This window comes from Rattus norvegicus, chromosome 3 (genome assembly GCF_021556685.1).
Source record: "Rattus norvegicus strain SHRSP/BbbUtx chromosome 3, alternate assembly SHRSP_T2T, whole genome shotgun sequence".
NCBI classification, from domain to species: Eukaryota; Metazoa; Chordata; class Mammalia; order Rodentia; family Muridae; genus Rattus; species Rattus norvegicus.
In genome coordinates this window covers 54,807,752-54,829,287 of record NC_141536.1, presented here as the reverse complement: position 1 = coordinate 54,829,287, position 21,536 = coordinate 54,807,752, and the positions used below count along the sequence as shown (strand labels likewise).

The window sequence follows — 21,536 nt, the reverse complement described above, 5'->3', positions numbered from 1 at the left end:
GGAAGATTCTGGGCAACCAGTCTGGGCCAGTCAGCTCCAGACTCAGGAGAGATCGTATTTCTTCAGCCGAAGTGAGAGCAAGGATGCTGAGTTTGTTACACAAATTCTAAGTTTATTACATTATTTGTGGCTTGCAGTTTTGGTGAACAATTAGTATTTTTTTTTCTCTAAAACGTTCAGGTTTTATTTTTCAAAAATGTATACTTGGTTTTTGTTTTTGGTGGGGGGGCATTGGGAATCGACAACTTGATGAGTTTTGAACATTTGATTGTTAGTTATGAAAAATAAACTCAAACTGAGAATTGGATTGATAAGAATTTTTATGCATGTTCTTTGATTTAGCAGTATGTTAACATACACAATCGTTGTCACACCATGAACTTTTGTTTTCACTTTGAAGTTGTAACTATTAGGAGGTACTTGTTGCAGGATATTTGATCCCACTGTGAACCCTGAGATTGTTTTTTCTGGAAAACAAAACAAAACTTTTTAGTTATGTGTGGCTCAGCCCTTAGCACACACCTTTAATCCCTCTGCCTGTAATACAGATATCCCCTTAGTAGTACACACCTTAAATCCCAAGCAATGCAGGTAAAGTTAGTTTGTAGGAGACACTTGTGTTTGAAAGTGATGTCTAATTGAGTGGCAGACAAAGCGATGAATCAGAAAGATTTGACAGTATAGGATATGCCCAACTCTCAGGGGAAAAGAGAGGGAAGAGGCAAGATAAGCGGGAGCAGCCCAGAGGGAAGAAAACAGTAGGAGGCAGTTTTACTGGGAGAGTTTTACAGAGACAGGTTGAAGAGAAAATAAACTAGACACAGGTGAAGAAAGAAATTGAAAATGAACCGGAAAATTAGAACAGATTGTCAAAGTTAGTATGAGGTCAAGCAGAGCAGTTCAGGTGAGGTCAAGAGAGAAGCCAGATGGAATCAGTCAGCTTGGAGGGAGTTTGAGGCAGAACAGCTGAGTTGAACCAGCCAGCCAGAGAGATCTGAAAGAACTAGGAAGGGTGAGCTTATTCAGCAGCAACTCTCAGAGGCTGAAAACATCCTAGGCCTAGATACGATTGCACAGAGGTTGGAAGCTTCCAGGACTAGGCCTGTGTTAGCTGATGATCAGAGACAATTACTTCAGGTAAATAAAAGTTACTTTTACAGCTATTAAGATACATAATCTTTATTAGAAAATGAAGGGGGAAAGTATCTGAGAGAAAAATAAACAGAATGTTCACTTTGGTTTTCATTGGGTGTTAGGGCTACAGGTGGGGTTTAAATTTAATTACTGTGCACTTTTGCATTTTTCATTATTGTCAGCAATTTGTGTGTGTTGTTGTTGTTGTTTTTTGTTTGTTTGTTCAAGACAGGGTTTCTCTGTATAACCACCTGGAACTCTCTTTGTAGACCAGGTAGGCCTCAAACTCTCAGAGATCCTCCTGCCTCCGCCTCCTTAGTGCTGGAATTAAAGGCGTGCTCCATCATGCCTGGCTCTGTTTTGTGTTCTTTATTAAGGTCCAAAGAGAACAAAATGAAATTGCTTCTTTTTAAAATAAAAATACATACTCTTTGCTCATGGCAAACGATTAACATTATAAAATAAATCTTGTCAGTGAATTGACAATTGAAAGAAGACATATTTTTAAATGATTATATAGGTATCCTATACCTCTGAGGAGTAGGATTGAGAAGGGGTAGTTCAGGAGAGGGAGCTTTCTATATTTCTATTGTTCTAAAAAGTAGCTGTTATTTTAAGAGTAAGGAAATGCACAAAAGCAGAAAAGATGAAGGAGCAGGGAGTAGTTGGAGGAGTGTAAGCTCAGTTTCTGACTGACTGTGTGCTGACACTGTACTGGGGAATATTCTTTCTCCCAGCCCCGTTGTACACTGACTCTACTTTCTCCACTCTCTTTCTGTAATACATACAGACGTCTCCTAGAAGTGTTCTCAATTTCCTTATTTTTAAAATGGGACTATATGTTAATATAGAAATAAGATCTAGTATAAAGTATGTATTTGTATATTCATGTATGACTGCATGAGGGAGAAAATTAAAATTGTAAGCCCAAGGCTAGAGAAAAAAGATCTTGGTTAATTATCTTACACGACATTAGAGAAATTAAGCATTAAAATCAGTTCTACCCACTAGGAATTTCAGACCCCGGGGAGAAAGTTGGAAAGAGTGTAAATCATGAGGTGTATATTATATGTGCTGGTGTACACTTATATGTTAGCATGTGAATAAGTGCATTTTATTGAAATGATGAACCCTAAGTGGCAGGTTTAGTACAACATACAAAAAATAAGCTTATTTTACTGTAACAGATGTATAAATTTTGTATCATTTTTCTATTTTATATATAAGGATGCTGAATAGGGGTGGGAAGGACTTGACCAAGTCTGCACAGTTAGAGTGTGTGTATAGTGTGTGCCATGACATGCCTGTAGGTCAGAGGAGCAGCTGCCAGTATAGGCTCTGACCTTTGTTCTTCTTTGACACGGGGTCTACTGTTGTTTCTGTTGCATATTCGAGGCTGGCTGGCTTATAGATTTCTGTCAATCCAGATTCAGGTCTTCAGACTTGTGTTGCAAATGCTGAACCATCTCCTCTAACCCAGCTTGTTTGTTTGTTTGTTTGTTTGTTTGTTTGTTTTTAATGGAAGATTAGTTATCAGACTAAACCTACTTCATTTAGGGTTCTTGAATGCTTCAACTTCTCTTCTAACCCATTGACTAGAAGAAGGGGAGAAAGAAGGTTAATAGGAAAAGAGGGTTGTAGGCCTGTTTAGAAGTAGTTCTTTAGGGTGACTAAATTCTTCATTATCAGGATACCATCAGTTCAGACCAATGGAAATACCAGACATCAATCAGTAGCCATGGCTGGATCCAGCAGAAACCACAAGGCCTTGCCAAATCAGCACGAGTCAGTGGAATCAACTGAATACCACAAGAAGTTCTCTGGCAAGTTCTCTACAAAGTGAAGACCATCGAAGAAGTGAGACAAGCAAAGTGTGTAGTAATAATGCAAGAGCGTCCTCTCATTGTCTGTGGGGTTCCATTTATACTCTCTCCAAACATCATGGACCTTCTAAAAGTGTCTGCTCTAGCAAAACATCACATGTTCTCTTGAGTGTCTGCTTCAGCAAAACATTCTCTTACAAGACAGCTTCCAGAAAAACATCATGTGACACAACTAAGATTCCAAAAGAAACCAGAAATTTTCACTTCATCAGACATTTTTTAAAATTAGTTTTTAAAAGTTTTTAAAATTTTTAGAGAAGCAGAAATCCAATGTATTGATGTTGATTCAATCTGTGCAGTTTTGTCTCAGTATATCTTAATTCTTCCCTGTGAGGACTACAAGAATAGTCTTTAAAACAATACAGCATTAGACTTGGAGTGAGTCTAGAGTAGACTGTCTTCTCACTACAGGTTTATATGGTTGAACATATACATTAGATACTGTGCCTGTTATAACTCTAATCATTTGGATAAAATACTTTGTTATTGTATATGCTTATGTAAGTGTGTGCAATATCTGTGTGTGTGTGTGTGTGTGTGTGTGTGTCTGTCTGTCTGTCTGTCTGTCTCTGTGTCTGTGTGTCTGTGTGTCTGTGTGTAGATGTAGGTAGGGGTTAGGTGTATATATATCTCAGAGATAGTTTACTTAGAACAGAATTAAGTATCCAGACTTTGCTTGTGGGAAATGTGATAGGTGACTAGAGAGGTATTTCAAATCAGTGGGAAAGGTTTCATTCATGATAAAATTGAGACCTTTTTCCTTTTGGGTAAAAACTCGATATACCAAACACTTAAAAAGAGAGTCCTAACTAAAACTATTAGAAAGTTTAGGGTATGGTTTTTTTCTTTTTTTCACTTTTTTATTGGATATTTTATGTATTTATATTTCAAATGTTATCCCCCTTTCCCCTTCCATCCCCCTTCCCCCCTCCCCCTGCTTCTATGAAGATGCTCCCACTCCCACCCAGTCACTCCCACCTCAACACCTTGGCATTCCCCTACACTGGGGAAATGAGCCTTCATAAGACCAAGGGCTTCTCCTATCGATGCCAATGCCATCCTCTGCTACAAATGTGGCTGGCCGGAACCTTGGGTCCCTCTATGTGTACTCCTTGGCTAGTGGTTTAGTCCCTGGGAGCTCTGAGAGCTCTGGAGAGAAGGGGTCATCTGGTTGGTTGATATGTTGTTCTTCCTATGGGATTGCAAACCCCTTCAGCTCCTTCAGTCTTTTCTCTAACTCCTCCTTTGGGTTCCCTGTGCTCAGTCCGATGGTTAGCTACAAGCATCCTCATCTGTGTCAGTAGGGCTCTGGCAGAGCATCTCAGGAGACATCCACATCAGGCTCCTGTCAACAAGCTCTTCTTAGCATCAGCAATAGTGACCGAGTTGGGTGGCTGCATATGGGATGGATCCCTATGTGGGGCAGTCTCTGGATGGCCTTTCTTTCCTTCAGTCAGTGCTCCACTCTTTGTCCCTAATTGCTTTGGCTAGGACTTCAAGTACTATATTGAATAGGTAGGGAGAGAGTGGGCAGCCTTGTCTAGTTCCTGACTTTGGGGCTTAAGAGTGAGAGCACTCCTTGCAGACCAGCTCTCTGTGGGCAGGTTTTGGGTCTGGAAAGCTGTGGGGTCCTTAGCTTTGTTGCTAATCAGGGTTTGTTTTTATTAGACTCAAGTGAGAGAAAGCTGTTAGAAAATGACTTTGATTGATTTTTGTGGTGCTCATTTAGCATGCTGTGGTTTAACTGCCATAAAATGAGACTATTTTATTTTAAAATAGGGAATCAAATTTCAGATTTAACGACAGAGTAAGTTATGTAAAACATTGTCTATGAAAATGGATTATGTGAAAGTGGATATTTTTAAATATTCTTGAAACTATAATTAGATAATTTTTCCTTCCCTTTCCTCTTAAACCTCCCTTTATCCCTTTTTCAAATTCATGGCCTCTTTTTCCTTTAGTTGTGTGTATATGCACTGGATATGTATTACCATTTCCAAACTGAGGAATTGGGGCATAGTGAGGAAATACTGGACCAAAGCAAGATTGAAACCCAGTAGAGAAAACTTCAAATTCTCTGGCTCTATGTCTAATGTCAGAGGGCTTAGATGGCTATGGCCTTCTAGCTTTGCTGCATACATTGTTTCTCTATTGACTGGCTCTACTCCCTGGATGTACCCTCCTTAATAGATACGCCATGCCTCTGGCACCTCATTATCTTGGGGTCGTGAGCACAACTCAAGTTTCACTTTTACAGCTTCATGCAGTGGCCTTTCTGGGCTTCTTTCAGTTTTTGGTGGGGCCTTGATGGAGGCATTGCCATGCTACATACACACTGCCCAGCCTCGGCGGCTTTCCTTAACCACAGAGGAAGATTCTACAACTTCCTTTACTCTCTCTCTCTCTCTCTCTCTCTCTCTCTCTCTCTCTCTCTCTCTCTCTGTGTGTGTGTGTGTGTGTGTGTGTATTAATACAACCTGTTTACTCTGTGTAATGCTACTTATGTGTGGTTTTAGAACTGACCATTTTTATCCAGTCCCCACGTGGCATGCACTTGTCTGAGCAGTCTATTTCTCCTGTTCTCAGCATTCCCTTCTTTGCCTGCAGTTCTTCATCTAGGGTTGAAGTCTTGCGAGATTTCCCTCTTCCATGTCAGCGTGTCTATTCATGTTTTCTTTGCTCACTTCATGTCTAGGCTGCCATGTTGGTACTGTATCATGGGTATAGCTTCTGACATTTCTAGGAGACATTTCTAGTCTCATAGCAAACCCTCTGATTTTCTGCCTCTATAATAATCTTTCCAGCCCTTCTTCAGTGTTGCCTGAATCTTAGGTGAGGGAGTTGTGTTGTAGATGTGGACTGGGCTCCATACTTGGGCATTTTGATTGGTTACCTTTTTCTGTAATGATCTGTTGCTTGTTGGAAAGTGAAGGGTTTTTTTTTTTTTTGCAATTTTTTTTTTTTTTTTTTGGTTCTTTTTTTTCGGAGCTGGGGACCGAACCCAGGGCCTTGTGCTTCCTAGGCAAGCGCTCTACCACTGAGCTAAATCCCCAACCCCGGTTTTTTTTTTTTTTTAAATGTATGTATTTATTTTTGGACAGATGAAAACCACACTTCTCTGGCGAGACCCTGGAGAATGGATGTTTTAAGACACTAGTCAGAATTAACCCTAAAGTGTTAGGAAAACACTTTGTTGTTTTCTTCATTCTTGTCCCCTGTCCTTTGAAGTGCATTAAGACAAGTAAAAAAAGATGACTTATTTAAATTGAATATCTTATTTTATTAAACTGGTTTCTTAGGTTTATCCTTCTTTTCTTTTTTAACTAAAATGTCCTCAGCCTTATTAGGCATTGTATGAAAAATATTAACAAAAGAAAATCTTAAACTGTTATGTATAAGCCATCATATCAGGTCCCTGTAACACAGAAAGTTAACAATCTTGAATGAATTTAGTTTTTGGACTTTTGGGAAGTTTCAAGTTTTTAAAAATTTTATGGTGATGTCTCCGCAGCAGTAGAATCTATTAGAGAGTTTTTAATGGACAAAGGTGGCACAGTTGTGAGCACTGCTGACTGATGGTAAGGAGCACACCTTTTATCATCACCTTTTATTGATCATAAGTAGCACATTTTTTATGCTCTTCTGGGAAGTCATGCTTTATGACAGTTGTTGGTCATTGATGAAAGACAGGCAGAGGAGTAGAGTGGGACACAGCACAGAGCTCTAATGGGTTCAAGTCGTGTGCTTCATTCTTGTTCTCTAAGGTTTTGATCATAAAGAATGCCGTTGATCTCTAATTTGGGTAGTCCCAGCTCCTATTTATTTGAAATTTGGAGTTTACAACTATAAATCTGATGATTAGGCAAGTAAAAATAATGGAATATAGGGTAGTGTAGTTAGAGGATGTTCTTTTTTGTTGATGGTGACTTTTTGAGACAGGGTCTTGCCAGATAGCTCAGCATAGCCTTGAATTTACTGTGTAGCTCTGGCTGGCCTTGGATTTGGGATTTTCTTGCCTTGACCTCTAGAATTCTAGGATTACTGTCAGGTACTGTTGTAGGATATTTCTGAAGCATGTATAATGTTTTTAGTATGTTCTATAATCTTTTACAAAATACAAACACTGTCCAATAACTTAATGAATTGTAGTGGTGTTACTTTTTCTTAGAAAGGTTCATCCCTTGTAGTTGAGTACTGAATACTTGAGGGTTAATTGGGAACTTAGATTAGATTAAAATCTTTAAAATGTGCTCTCAGATGATAGTATAACTATGTACTTTTGTATTTTAAATACGTTTTAAAGGATCAAAGGAAGAACAGTAATAGTGAAACTTCAGTGTCCACCAATATTGTTAATCTTGCCAAAATCCATGACTCTTTCTGCATTGAGTGACAGAGCTGAGTGGTTGTGACAGAGGCCGTGCAGTGTAATTTTTATCACTTTATACTGCTCTCAGAGTGTAGCGTTTAGTGATACAGGTATCATGTGGCAGTATGTTGAGTGTCATGGCTCTCGTTACTTGTTTTATTATTACTAGTTCATGTCCATCAAAACAAGAGAAAATAGACTTTGAGTGATGTATGTGCACATACATGCTGGAGCTGAAATCCAAGTATTGTACATGCCAAGTGTGCACTTTATGATGGACCTACACCCTCGGCCCTGGAGTGGAATTTGGATGACTTGGTTGATTAAATAACACACAAGCAAGCAAGCAAGATTGTTTTTATTATTGGGATAGAAGTGCTGGTACTGACATCACCAGAGTAAGCATACTGCAGCATATCCAACTTTTGGGATTATAATTAGGAATTTTGAAATTAAGTATCTCATCATGGCATAATTTTTCCCTAAATGAAAAAAATGCAGTTACTATCAAACCAAGTTTCCAGTGGTCTCATTTGCTACCTAAGCAGAGTCATTTACTGATGTTGAGTTAATTAAATTGTTCAATCATAGAACTCAAAAAAGTTATGTCCAGAGACTTGTTTAAAACTCTTAGCTTTTTGGCAAGAATTGACTTTAATACTTAAGACATCTGTGGTAGCTCTGATAGTCAATTAAAAACTGTGCTCACGGTTTATGGTGGTTCTTCTGGCTCTAGAGAAATTGGCAGATGTTATTGGTGCTACTCATTTGTTATTTATTGGAAAACTCAGACACGTTTAAAGTGGCAGAAAAATTAATCTTGTGACTATTATTTGCGGAACACTTACAAGCATTTTCAAAGTTTTGTGGGAACACCTAAGTACAAATGGAAGTGGACTCATTAAGCTGTGACACAATGGGTAGTGATAAATATGTGTGGAACACATAAAAGTTGTACAGATTCTCAAAACTGATTTTTAAAAAGTCAGCTGTTCAAAGCCTATGGTTGTTAATGTGTTATTCATCAGCAAGTCATTTGCAGAGAATATGTGAGGCGTTCTTGTGAATGCCATCCACTCTCATGGATTTCAGATGGCATTGCTCCCACAGATAATTGTTAGTAACAAAAGCTGAGTATCCTGACTGGCTTGGTGTTGGTAAAATATTTTGTTTGCTTTTACAGTTGTTTAAAGGCCAAGATTGAAATTTTATGATCAAAGAGGGCCAACTATTATCAGTTACTATTACCAAATACTATTTACTTTTGAAAATTGTTTTTTCTTCAGATTCACAGTTTTTTTTTTTTTTAAGAATATAATATAAAGCTAGAAGATAAAATAGTGAGCACATGCCAGGCATGATGGCACATCTTTTAATTCTAGCACTCAAGAGGCAGAGGCTGGTGGATCTCTGAGTTTGAGGCTAGCCTGGTATAGGACAGATAAGGCTACATAGAGAAACCCTGTCTCAAAACAAAACAAAACAAAACAACTCCAAAAATAAAATAAATTAAAAGAAAAAGAAGGGGTTGGGGATTTAGCTCAGTGGTAGAGTGCTTGCCTAGCAAGCGCAAGGCCCTGGGTTCGGTCCCCAGCTCCGAAAAAAAGAAAAAAGAAAAAAAATGCACATGTAGTGCTGTTGCCCCCTTGTGTGCACCCGAGTGCTATCAGGAAGGTGGGTGCTCCGCCTGGCACACATGCATGGGTGCAGTTCTTAACTCCACCTGCAGTTTCAGATAGTGTAGCGAGCTCAAAGGAAACGCCCACGTTTCAGAACTCCTTAGTTATACAGCTGAAGAGATTCTAATGATCTTTTGATTGATTCTGTGCTCTAGTGACACATTGCAAAGCAAACCTTCTAAAGAGCCACCCAGTAGAATGCTACACCTGTTTTCCAAGTAATGAATGTCTTCAACTAAAATCACAGGATGGGTTTGGTATCAGTAATTACCTGTGTGTATGTCAGTGAAAGTATATCAGGGTCAGGAACACCGGCTGTTCTTGCAGAGGACCTGGGTTCAGTTCCCAGAACCTACATGATAACTCACATACATCTGTAACTCTACTTCCTGAGGAGACCCTCTTCTGGCCTCCACAGTCACCTGCATACATGTGGTACACATGCATATGCTCAGTGCACACATAAAGTAAAAACAAATCCAAGAATGTAATTAATAATGAAAATGTAAAACTTTAAATGAAGTTCTTGGGCCTCAGAATGGCCATTCTAACTATAGAAACTTATTGCTGGTGTAGATAGGGACTGGATGGGTGTTTGAGCGGACTAATCTAGCTGGATCATATTTTTATTTATGAGTTCATTACAACATTATAAAGTAATTTTTACATTAAAAGTTTAAAACACAGAGAGTGGTTTTAGATATGTATTTATGAGAGTGTACACAAGAGATTTTAGAAATAGGAAACCCTAGTAAGTGATGGGTGAAATAATCTGTTTCCCAAAGAATCCATTCCTTTTATCAGCAACTTGTACTTTAAGACATCAAAGCATGAGTTTTGTCCATGAAGTTTGTGGAAACCTTTTCTCTTCTTATATAAATGTATACAAGATTTTGCCTGCTGGCCTATAGAAATTGAAATACTTAGGTCTCTCTTTCTTTAAAAAAAAAAAAAAAAAGAAGGTTGGCAAATTTTTGACAGCATAGTTTCTCAGACACAAAGTGCTTGCAGGGCCTTATGAAAATGCAGGGCTGGTCTGCGTTGCAGAGGGGCCTGAAAGTTTGTACGGATTGAATGCTCTTAACTGATAAGGTTTTGAGTTAGCTAACAGATCTCTAGGGCTATAGGTAGATTTTTTTTAGGCACTGCCAGTGTATTCTTAAATCACCTGTTCTGTGCCTGGATCTGGCCTAGGGACACTCACATGTTGCGGTAAAAATTAGAAAAAAAAAAAAAAAAAAAAAGCTGGTTCTAACGGGCCATTGGAACTGGAGCTCTCTGCTAGCTGCCAACTCTCTGGTTCCAGCTACTGGGTCAAATAATGGTTTTAGAAGTCCAGCAGTGATTGGCCTACTGCCGCTCCCTGCCTCCCTGCCACGAACTCTGCCCACACTCCCAGCAAACCGCCCCCTGGTAGTTACAAACTCACAACTACTTGGTAAAATGAAGACTTAACAAACAATACCCCAACATAGATTCTCAATCCACAATACATCCACACAATATCCTCAGATCCAATTGATAAGATTTAATTTTGCCCATCTAGACAACACAAAATCCTGTACATATCCACCCCTTAAGAATAATCATAATATCATGAAATTCATAGGCAAATGGTTGGAACTGGAAAATATCATCCTGAGTGAGGTAACCCAATCACAGAAAAACACACATGTTATGCACTCATTGATAAGTGGTTTATTAGCTCAAATGCTTGAATTACCCTAGATGCATAGAACACATGAAACTCAAGACGGATGATCAAAATGTGAATGCTTCACTCCTTCTTTAAAAGGGGAACAAGAATACCCTTGGCAGAGAATAGAGAGGCAAAGATTAAAACAGACACAGAAGGAACACCCATTCAGAGCCTGCCCCACATGTGGCCCATACATATACAGCCACCCAATTAGACAAGATGGATGAAGCAAGGAGCCGGATGTAGATCTCTCCTGAGAGACACAGCCAGAATACAGCAAATACAGAGGCGAATGCCAGCAGCAAACCACTGAACTGAGAACAGGACCCCCCGTTGAAGGAATCAGAGAAAGAACTGGAAGAGCTTGAAGGGGCTCAAGACCCCATATGAACAACAATGCCAAGCAACCAGAGCTTCCAGGGACTAAGCCACTACCTAAAGACTATACATGGACTGACCCTGGACTCTGACCTCATAGGTAGCATTGAACATCCTAGTAAGATCACCAGTGTAAGGGGAAGCCCTGGGTCCTGCTAAGACTGAACCCCCAGTGAACGTGATTGTTGGGGGGAGGGTGGCAATGGGGGGAGGATGGGGAGGGGAACACCCATAAAGAAGGGGAGGGGGAGGGGCTAGGGGGATGTTGGCCTGGAAACCGGGAAAGGGAATAACACTCGAAATGTAAATAAGAAATACTCAAGTTAATTTAAAAAAAAAAGAATAATCATAATAACAACCTGTAATATGTGCAGAGAGGAATCTTAACATCCACCGCCTTGTTCTCCCAGCTCCCTCCTTGCTCCGGCCTCCTCTGCCTCTCTAAACCTTTTCTCCCACCCATCCTTCCTTCTCATCCAATGACAGGCCTTGTTCTGTCCTGTACCTGCCCTCACCTGCATAATGACATCAACCTACATTCACGTGTATTCCTTCTTTTAAAAGTCTTTGAAAGTGTTAGAAATGTTAAAATGAGAGACATTTTTTAGTTTAATGCTCCCCCTTCAGATATATATATATATGGGAAAGTTTACATCCTAGAAGAAACTACATATGCAAGATCTGCAGGAAGTAAAGCACCTTGTTATTGCTGTCTGGTCCTGGACAAAACAGGACCTGTTGTTTTTATCTTCCTGGTGCCTGTTGCGTTAATGACACCAGTTGTTAGACCAAAAGAGAGGTATGGAAACTCAGATTGCTTTAGAAACATTTTCTCCTAGTCTTTTGCTTCTCTTTTCATTTGAAATGTCTTTTGTACTATTCTTTAAATTTTTGATGGAGTTCAATTCATTAATTTTTAAAAATTAAAATGTTTTATTGTAAGATATATAATATAAATTTCTCCCTTTTTCAAGGCACTGAGGATTGACCCTAAACCCGCATGTATGCTAGGAGGTGTTCCCTTATAGTTCACTTAGACTCACAATTCATGTGTTCTTCCCACCTCTTATTGCATTAGATTAGAGTTGACATTGCATAGGACTCTTCTTTTTTCTTATGTTTTTGAGATGAGGTATATAACTGTAGTATTCTCCAGATGTAAGTGTTTGTCTTGGAGGCTTAGTCCTGAGTAAGTCCACTCTTTCTGAGCTCTGGCTGGCTCAACTCAGCTGTTTTGGCCCAAACTCTTCTCCATGATGATTGATTCAAACTGGCTTGTCTCTGTTTCTGACTGAATTACTCTGCTTGGTCTCTAATTTGATGCAGTCTGTTCTAATCTCATTCTCTGGCTCGTTCTGTCTTTACCTACAACCTGCCTCTGTAAATGTGTGTGGTAAAATTTCCCCCTTTCCCCCAATCCCTTTCCTGCTGCTCTCTTAAGCCGCCTCTTTTTCTGTGCTGTTCTTATGAGAGTTGGGCATATCCTATCTCTGACTCATTCTGTCAAATCTTTCTCTGATTTGTCACTTTGTCTGCCCCTCAATTAGAAGTCACTCTCAAACATGCTGCTTCCTTCTACAAACTGACTTTACCTTCATTGTTTGGGAATAAAGGTGTACTAAGGGCGTGTCTATTTCAGCCAGAGGGATTAAAGGTGTGTGCTAAGGACATGTCTGTATTCCAGCTAGATCACATAGACCTAGAAGGTCTTTGCATGTGATCCCTTGCCAGAACAGCCATGTTGCTGGATTAAAATCCCTCTACATGTAAGTAACCCGTGGAGAGTTCTTTGTGTAGCCTGGGCTAGCCTTGAACTTGTGATTTTCCTGCCGTAGCCTCCTTAGTGTTAGGGTTGTAGGTATGTGCAACAACACTTGACTTGTAGGACTCTGTTAGTTCTGTAGTAGCCAAGTGTTTTGTGGAACATCTTTTAGTTATGTGTATGTGTTACTGTGCTGTCTTGCTTATGGGTATGCATACTGAAATGAGTGTACTTTGGGCTATGGTCAAAAGTATAAATCTATATAAGAAGTTTTGTTAAATGGGGTGCATATTTTAAAAAAGTTGTAGTTTCTTGGTCTGTTTAGAGTGTTCATTTGTAAATTTTGTATTATAGTCTCACTATTTAATATACATATGTGTATGTATGCATATACACATGTGTGTGTGTTTGTTTGTTTGTTTGTTTTTTCTCTTAATAGGTGCAATGGATGAACTTCACAGTCTGGATCCAAGAAGGCAAGAATTATTGGAAGCGAGATTTACTGGAGTTGCTACTGGGAGCACTGGGAGTACTGGGAGTTGCAGTGTTGGAGCGAAAGTAAGTAAAATTTGAATCTCATTTCAAGTCCTTACTTTGTGTTAAGTGGTCTAGAACATACTTGGTAGGGCTGTTGAGATGGCTTGACGATCAGAGTTCAAGCCCCAGGACTCATGTTGGAAGGAGAGAACCAGGTCTCACAGATTGTCCACACTGACCATTATAATATATGCGTCCACCCCCACAATGCAAAACACTAAAACAACAGTATCTCTTGTGCAGGAGCCCTATATGCATACTTAATGGCAAACTATTACTTTTTGTGATTTTTATATTGTGTAGAAGTTAGTATTTAGAAACCTGATTTCTTTTTATTTGCTCTGCAGAAGATCTCTGTGTTTATGCAGTTGTGTTTGGCAATTCTTGCTATTATTTCTTCACCAAAAGGTCCTTGCCTGTGCCTGTACATATGGAAGTGTGCCCTGCTTTACCTGTAGCAGTTTCTAAGTGTGAGGTCTTACGTGGAATTCTTTGCTCTATTTTGAACTGAGTTTTGAACTGAGAGAAAAGGACCTAGTTTCCCACCAAGTTTGAATAGATTGTTTTTCTCTCCAACATGAATTTTTAGCACTTTTGTTGAAGATCACTTAGCTGGACCCATGTGAGTTTCTGTATTTTCTGTTGTGTTGATCTGTGCGTGTTAGTAGCATGTTGTATCTATCTGTTACAGATCTGTGGTATATATTCCAAATCAGATACTGTGATACCTCCAGCCTTGCTCCCCCCCCCATCAGGGTTTCTTTGGCTACTTGATGTCATTAATATTTCTATGTGAGTTGAGCATTTCTTTTTCTGTTTCTGTGAAGAATGTACTTGGCTTTTGATGGAGGACTATGTTGACTCTATAGATTGTGTTTGGTAATTAAAGCATTTTTTACAATATTATACTAGTCCTTGGCTCTATCCTGTCGTGACTCCCAATTTGTCTCTATAATGTTTTAAGGTTTTCATTTCCTTGGTTAAGTATCTGTCTATAATTTATGTATCTCTCAATCTGCATGTGCACACACACTGTTTTAAATCTTACATCCTGGTATCCCATCATGAATTTCCTTTTCAGTATTTGTTGATATATAGGAAAGCTACTGATTTTTGTATGTAGAACATGTATCCTAATACTTTGCTCAAAGTCTATCAAATCTAAGAGCTTTCTGGAGGCCTTAATAGTCCCTTTAAGAATGGAAACATATTATCTCTAAAAAGTGATGATTAGAGCGAATTCCTTTCCTATCATGGCCCCTTTGTTTCTTGCTCCTGTCTTCTGACTGGCTAATAATTCAAGTACCATACTGAACGAGAGTGAAGTAGTAGAAGCCCGACTTGGTACTGATTTTAGAGGAAAGACTTCTTTCTTCGTCTTTTCTCCTTCAGTATAATGTTTGGCCATCAGCCTTTATAATGCTATGGTTTGATCCCTTTGCTGCTAGTTTCTTCAGTGTTGGTCTTGAAAGGATGTTGAACTTTGTCCAAAGACTTTTTGCACATCTGTTGAGACAGCTGTGATTTGTAATGTGTGAGTGTGTAATGGTGCTGCATTACATCTTCTGATTAGTGTGTGTTAAATCATCCTTTATCCTTCTTGGGGGTAATTTTGTGTTTCTTACTTTGAGAAACTGCCAGATTGTTTTCTAAGTGTTCTTTGTCCTCTCAGCAGTGTACAGGAAATAGAGTTTCTCCATCCTTGTCAGGATTTGGTTACTATCTCTTCTAGTATAGAATTCTGGTTAATACCAATACCAATAGTGTTCTGATTTACATTTCCCTGTTGACTAGTGATGCTGAACTTTTCCCCATATACCTAATTACCATTGATGTCTTTGATGGAGTATCTAGTCAAATCCTTTGCCTGTTTTTAAGTCTGGTTGCTTTTAAATCTTGAGTTACAAAGGTTTTCATATATGATGGATAGACCTTGTACAATGAATGATTTACAGAGGTTTCTCCCGGTTGGGGATTTAGCTCAGTGGTAGAGTGTTTGCCTAGCAAGCCCAAGGCCCTGGGTTTGGTCCCCAGGCCCGAAAAAAAAAAAAAAAAGTTATAGAAGTTTCTCCCATTCTTTGGGTATTGTATCTGAGAAACTTGCACATTATGTCACATAGTGTAGACTTTTTTTCCCCAGACATTGTTGAGGGGTGAATGTATTATATCCCTCATAGGCTCATGTGCTGAACACTTGGTCCCAGACGGTGGTGCTATTTAGGAGATTGAGGAGATGAGATTCACTTAGCTGGAGGAATGAGATACTAGAGGGCGAGCCTTTGAAAGCAGAGTTACCAGTTCCTCTGCCCCTTTCCCTCTCTGCTTTCCGCTGTCTCTTCATGTTTCCTCTGTGAGGCTATCACCAAATGCATGGGGTCATGTGATGAACCCTTAAGCCAAAACAAATAATTCTCTTTAAGATGTTTTCCCTGGTCATAAAGTAAGCCCAGAAAGAGGTTGGAGCACATGAGCACAGCGTGTGTACCTGTGCTTATCTAGCTGTTTACTCACTAGTCCTAAATGCGTGAGTTTACCTCTCTACACTTGAGTTCTCTGCTGATCTATACCTTTGTCCTCAACATAGTACCACACTTGAGTGTAGTTAGTGATACATTTTAAAACTGGAAGTGTGCTTTTGCCTACTCAATTCTTGTTTAAGATTATTTTCACTATCCTGAGTCTCTTTATTTCAGTATGACTTTTAAAACCAGAGGGTCACCTTCTAAAAGAAACAAAAACAAACAAAAAACAATTGGCGTCTTAGTAGGAGTCTCAGGTAAATGTGTAGGTTGTTGTAAGTATTGGAGCCTTAGTAAGTTGTCGACTCTACGGCACAAATATCTTTACGTCTGTTAATACTTGGTAAGTTGTCGAGTCTACGGCACACATATCTTTACATCTGTTTAGGTCTTTTTTCTTTCAATGATGCTTATGGCTTTTGGTGTATAACTCTTTCATTCATTTGAACTTCTGAGTTTTTCTTTCTCACAGTAGAATAAAGTTACTGAGTTTTGTTTTGTTTATTGTCTTTTAATGGACTTGTCCTCTTCACTCATTTTGGGTGTTCGTTGCTGTTGAATAAACAGTACAGTTGAGTTTTGCTCATGGCTCTTGTTGAACTTAGTAGCTCTGCTAGTTTTACCAAAAGCGGTCGCTCAGCGTTCCTATGTACGTAATACTGAAGGGAGAAGAGCAGTTCATGTCGGTTGTCAAATTCCTCGGGATTGACATTCTTTACCATAGGTTTGGCCAAAAGAACAGGCTCAGATTCAATTTCCTTGTCAGTTGTGAGCTGAGTCACTTTTATAGCTCAGTGTCCCTCTGCCTCTACTTTTCTTTATTAACCATTGCAACTATTGCCTCTACCTCACAGCCACCCTCTTAAGGAACGGGAAAGGAGTGAGCTATGTCACACATCATTTATTGTACTGTTGAATTATCCCCATAGGCGTAGAGAGTGTGGAATGTGTGCACTTACAATGTCATTTTCCTAGTTTGGTGGGTTTTCTGGAAGGCACATCTGATTGCATACTGTCCTTAGAAACTCTTCAATGGGGGCTGGAGAGATGTCTCAGTGGTTAAGAGCGCTCACTGCTCTTCCAGAGGTCCTGAGTTCAATTCCCAGCAACCACATGGTGGCTCACAACCATCTGTAATGGGATCTGATGCCCTCTTCTGGTGTGTCTGAAGACAGCTACAGTGTACTTATATATAATAAATAAATACATCTTTTTTTTTTTTTTTTTAATGAAACTCTTCAGTGGTCTCACATACTTCCCAAGTTTTAATGCTACCTTTCTTGTGGCCCAATTTTATGCTTCTCCCTCTATTTTCCATCACACTTAAACTTTAGTCTGTCAAGCTAGTTTCTTTTTTTTTTTTTTTTTTTTTTTTTGGTTCTTTTTTTCGGAGCTGGGGACCGAACCCAGGGCCTTGCGCTTCCTAGGTAAGTGCTCTACCACTGAGCTAAATCCCCAGCCCTGTCAAGCTAGTTTCTTAAGCAGGCAGGGTTCCTGTCTTTTCTATTAAACATGCAGTTGACCTTGTTTCATCCCATGACCCTTCTGTCATCAGACTCTGGCAATGCTGTTTTAGACAAGGCAGCATCTTGAGAGTGTTTTTCTGATTACATGATTGCCAAAATACAAATTTGGAGTACTCAAGCATCCTTTATTCCGTCACATTTTAATTATTTATTTTCTATTAGACCAATGTTGAGGACCAAAAGAATTTGCATATTTTAATTTGGGGGTTGAAATAACTTAAGAGTTCAGAACCGGGCTGGAGATGGCTCAGTGGTTAAAAGTACCAGCTGTTCTCCAGAGGGCCTAGGTTTGATTCCTAGCTCATATACATGGTGGCTCATAACAGTCTGTAATTCCAGTACTAGGGGTTTCGATGCCTTCTTCTGTGAACAGGCATGCAAGTGATACATAGACATATGTGCAGGCAAAACACACCTACATATTAAATAAAATACAAATAATTTTTTAAACTAAAAAAAAATAGAAATCAAAATAGTATGCCTGATTCTAATCTGATTTGCGGAAAAGTGGAAATTAAGTTTATTTAGGGTTTTGTAGTTAATTTGTATTTGTTTTGTAGTTAATTTTCCTTCCCTAGTGCTGGATATTAAAGCTAGGGCCTTGTACATGCTAGGCAAGCACTCTACCCTTTAACTATTTGCCCAGCCCAAAAAATTTGTTTTGAGACTTGACTTTATCCTAGAAAGTGTTAGGGAAAATATTTGAATTGCATCTGGGGTTAGCACAAAATCATACAGCCTTCTAAACCTGCTCATGTATTCTTTCTATTCCTGGTGGCCAGAGCTAGCAAGCTGTCTGGAGACAAAAGTAGTGCCAGTGTATGTTTACTAATATCCCCTTTCTCCAAGCTGATGATATTAGATGAGAATAAAAACCAAAGTTGTATATTTCATATGTGTATGTGCACAGGGAATCCAGGATCTTTCACATGGTAGTCAATTTATCTACATTTAAGCTGTCTGCCCAGCATCCTCAGCATACATTTCAAAGTACTCCATATGTAAGGTTTCATTTAATATTCCTGGTTTGCAGACAGAATGATATATCTGCCTCAGATATCTTATAGTCATTCTAATAATAGCCAGAGCAGAGTAGGCATAGCTGCTAACTTGTATATAGGTTTTACCCATTTATCATCTAGTTAATAGGGGTTGTTAGAATATTTTGTAAATTAAACCCTCATTTCAAAAAATTCTGTTAAAATATGAAATATTCTAACAAAATCCATTAGCCTGATGGATACTTTTTCTCTGCTCTTCCTCTTCCTCTTCTCCCTTCTGCCTTCCCCCTTCCTTCTTCTCTCTTCCTCCTTCCCCCTCCCCCCTTCCCCATCTCCCCTCCCCTCCCCCCTCTTCTCCTCCCCTTCTCTTCCTTTCTGTTGTTCTGTGACAGGGTTTCTCTGTGTGGCCTTGGTTGTCCTGGAACTAGCTCTATAGACCAGGCCTTGATCTTACAGAGATCCACCTGCTTCTACCTCCCTAGTGCTAGGAGCTCCCTAGAGCCTGCACCTCTGTGGGCAGCAGTTGATGGCTATTTTGAGGTAGTATGTCAGTGAACTGAAGACATCTAAGGAAATGGGAGCATATAGCAGGCTATTCTTTTTATAGGCGCAGACTGAGATCTAAGCTGCTGAGTTTCCTGTTTGGAATTAGTTGAGAACTAAGAACACAACAGTAGCTGCAGCTAGCAGGGCTGAGAATATCAGTGCCTATTGAGAGTGAGGGTGGGAACCAAAACCCAGTTCTTTTTACAATTTGTCTAGAACTAGTACTAGTGAAAAATACTAGTTAAATGCTAAGATGAACAAGTCAGCTTGTCTGAATTGGTGATTTCATTTTCTTCTTTTGTCCACTCCAGATTTCTTGCTAAACCATTTTGAAATGGTTTATATTTTATACCAGTTACTAGCTTTTATTTACAGAAAAGGAGTCCAGTTTTAGCTGTCTTACGGAAGGGAAAAGATTTTGTAGACTGTGGGACAATTCACAGAATGGTTCTGAGGCTGAGAAGATGAGACTTGGATGATGGCAGGGCAGCTGGCCACCTTGGCTGACAGAACTGTTTCCCTTCTGATTATGGTGTTCTTAATCATGAAGCAACACCTTGACCAACACCCTGTGCTTATGCCACTCTGAGAGCCTAAGCTCCAAGGCAGCAGCACTCAGTCCGTGGATCGCCCCAGTGGCAAACCTCTTTCTCCAAAATATTCTCATTCTGATCCATAACAGTAGCCAAATTACAGTTATGAAGTAATGAAAATAATTTTATGGCTGGAGGTCACCGCAGCATTAGGAACTGCACTAAAGGGTCTCCCCACTAGGAAAGGTTGACTGGGGCAAGAGTCGATTGGTTTTATGTTGCTTTTGTGGTTTCTCTTGTGTTGGACATGGGTCAGGAGTGTAGGAATGATCTTTAGAATGTCTGTAGTACATAGGCTAACTTACAGTCCCACCATTTGTAAGGCAGCACAAAACAAAATAACCTCTGATGCCTGACTACCCAGAATCAGAGTGGAGATTGAGTACCTAAGATAGGAAGTGTTAATTGTGTTTTATGTCATAAACTTAGGTTCTGAATTTAAAAAATTGAGATAGTGCTTTTTCAGGAGTCAATTTATATTCGATCAGCATGGTTAGGTGGGGGCATCTGTTGGTGAAGCACAGCACTGCGTTCAGCTCTTCCACACACACCCCTAAGTTTTCACAGGGTCTGTGTACTTGTAGTTGGATAACTTTTGTACAGGGCCGAGTAGTTAATGTTATATGAATTCTGCCATAAATGCTTTATTTAACTCTGTCGTAGCACTCAAGTAGTCATAGACCAAGTGTCATTCAGTGTGTATGGCCGGTTACATTCCAGTGAAACTCTGTTTGATGTTCCTTAGTCTCCTGCAGATATTCCCAATAGGATTTTATGGAATAGGATATGGTGGTCCTCTTTAATATTTTATGGCCTGATTTATGCTTATTAGCTCAGAAGGATTTAACAAGTAATTTCCTTTTATTTTTAAATCTTTTTTTTTTTTTTTTTTTGGTTCTTTTTTTCGGAGCTGGGGACCGAACCCAGGGCTTGCGCTTCCTAGGTAAGCGCTCTACCACTGAGCTAAATCCCCAGCCCCTTATTTTTAAATCTTAAGTGTGAGTGTGTGCATAACTGCTGTGGCGTACATGTGGGAAAGCCAGAGGACAACTTTGAGAGTTGATTTTCCCATCCAAGAGGACTTAAAATGTGAAGGCTAATACTTTAAATGAGGAAGCCAATACTTTAAAAATTTAGTTTTAGTAGTTTCAGCTTAAAAAACTGTACCTGCTAGTTATTATTCTTCAAAGTCTTGGCAGATGTGGCAGTGAAAGTTTTACAGAACTATGCATCAGTCATGGACATGCAAGTCAGAACTGTGAGGGGATCTTACCCTCATTAGAATGGCTATTGCCAAAATAGCAAAAGTAACATGCAGGCAGTGATGGGAACAAAGAGAAAGTCCTAGTCGCTGCCTATAGGGATGCAAATTAGGATGGCCATTATGTAGAATCATAGGAGATTGTGCAGAAAAACTCAGTCTACAGGATAGACCCAAAGGAAATGAAGTCAGTATATCAGAGATTAAAAAAATACAAAGAAGTATTTTTCAATAATAAACTCTTGAACTCTCAGGGCTAGAGAGATGGCTCAGTGGTTAAGAACCCTAGCTACTCTTCCAGAGGACCCAGGTTCAGTTCCTACACTTGGGCATGGCTGTTTACAATCATGTGTAATTTTACTTCAAGAAGATCTGATACCATCTTCTGGCTTCCATGGGGACTGCACACACAGTACAAAACAAAGATATGCATTCACCACTCGTCCACTTAAATGAAAATAAATGGCTCAGTGGTTAAGAGAACTAGAGGACCTGGGTTGGGTTCTGAGTACCCACATGGTGGCTCACAACTGCCTATAAGTCTAGTGTCAGAGAATCCAATGCTTTCTTCTGAACATTTAGATGTACATAACAATAAGCTGGCACACATATATAGGCATTTAAAAAGATGAACATTTGTCACTGTGTC

General features: G+C 39.4%; 1 protein-coding gene across 9 annotated transcripts in view; it reads left to right on the top strand.

Moving 5' to 3' along the window:
• Tlk1 (tousled-like kinase 1) overlaps window positions 1–21,536 on the top strand; it is a 107,934-nt gene that overhangs the window by 22,746 nt on the left and 63,652 nt on the right. For 7 of the 9 annotated variants that reach the window (XR_015682856.1, NM_001395018.1, NM_001395019.1 and 4 more), the window contains 1 exon segment: window positions 13,344–13,462. Coding sequence is in view for 5 of the 9 variants with exons in the window: in NM_001395018.1 (NP_001381947.1) it covers window positions 13,344–13,462 (119 nt within the window). In the remaining 4 variants the exon portion in view is untranslated. 9 annotated transcript variants of the gene reach the window in all.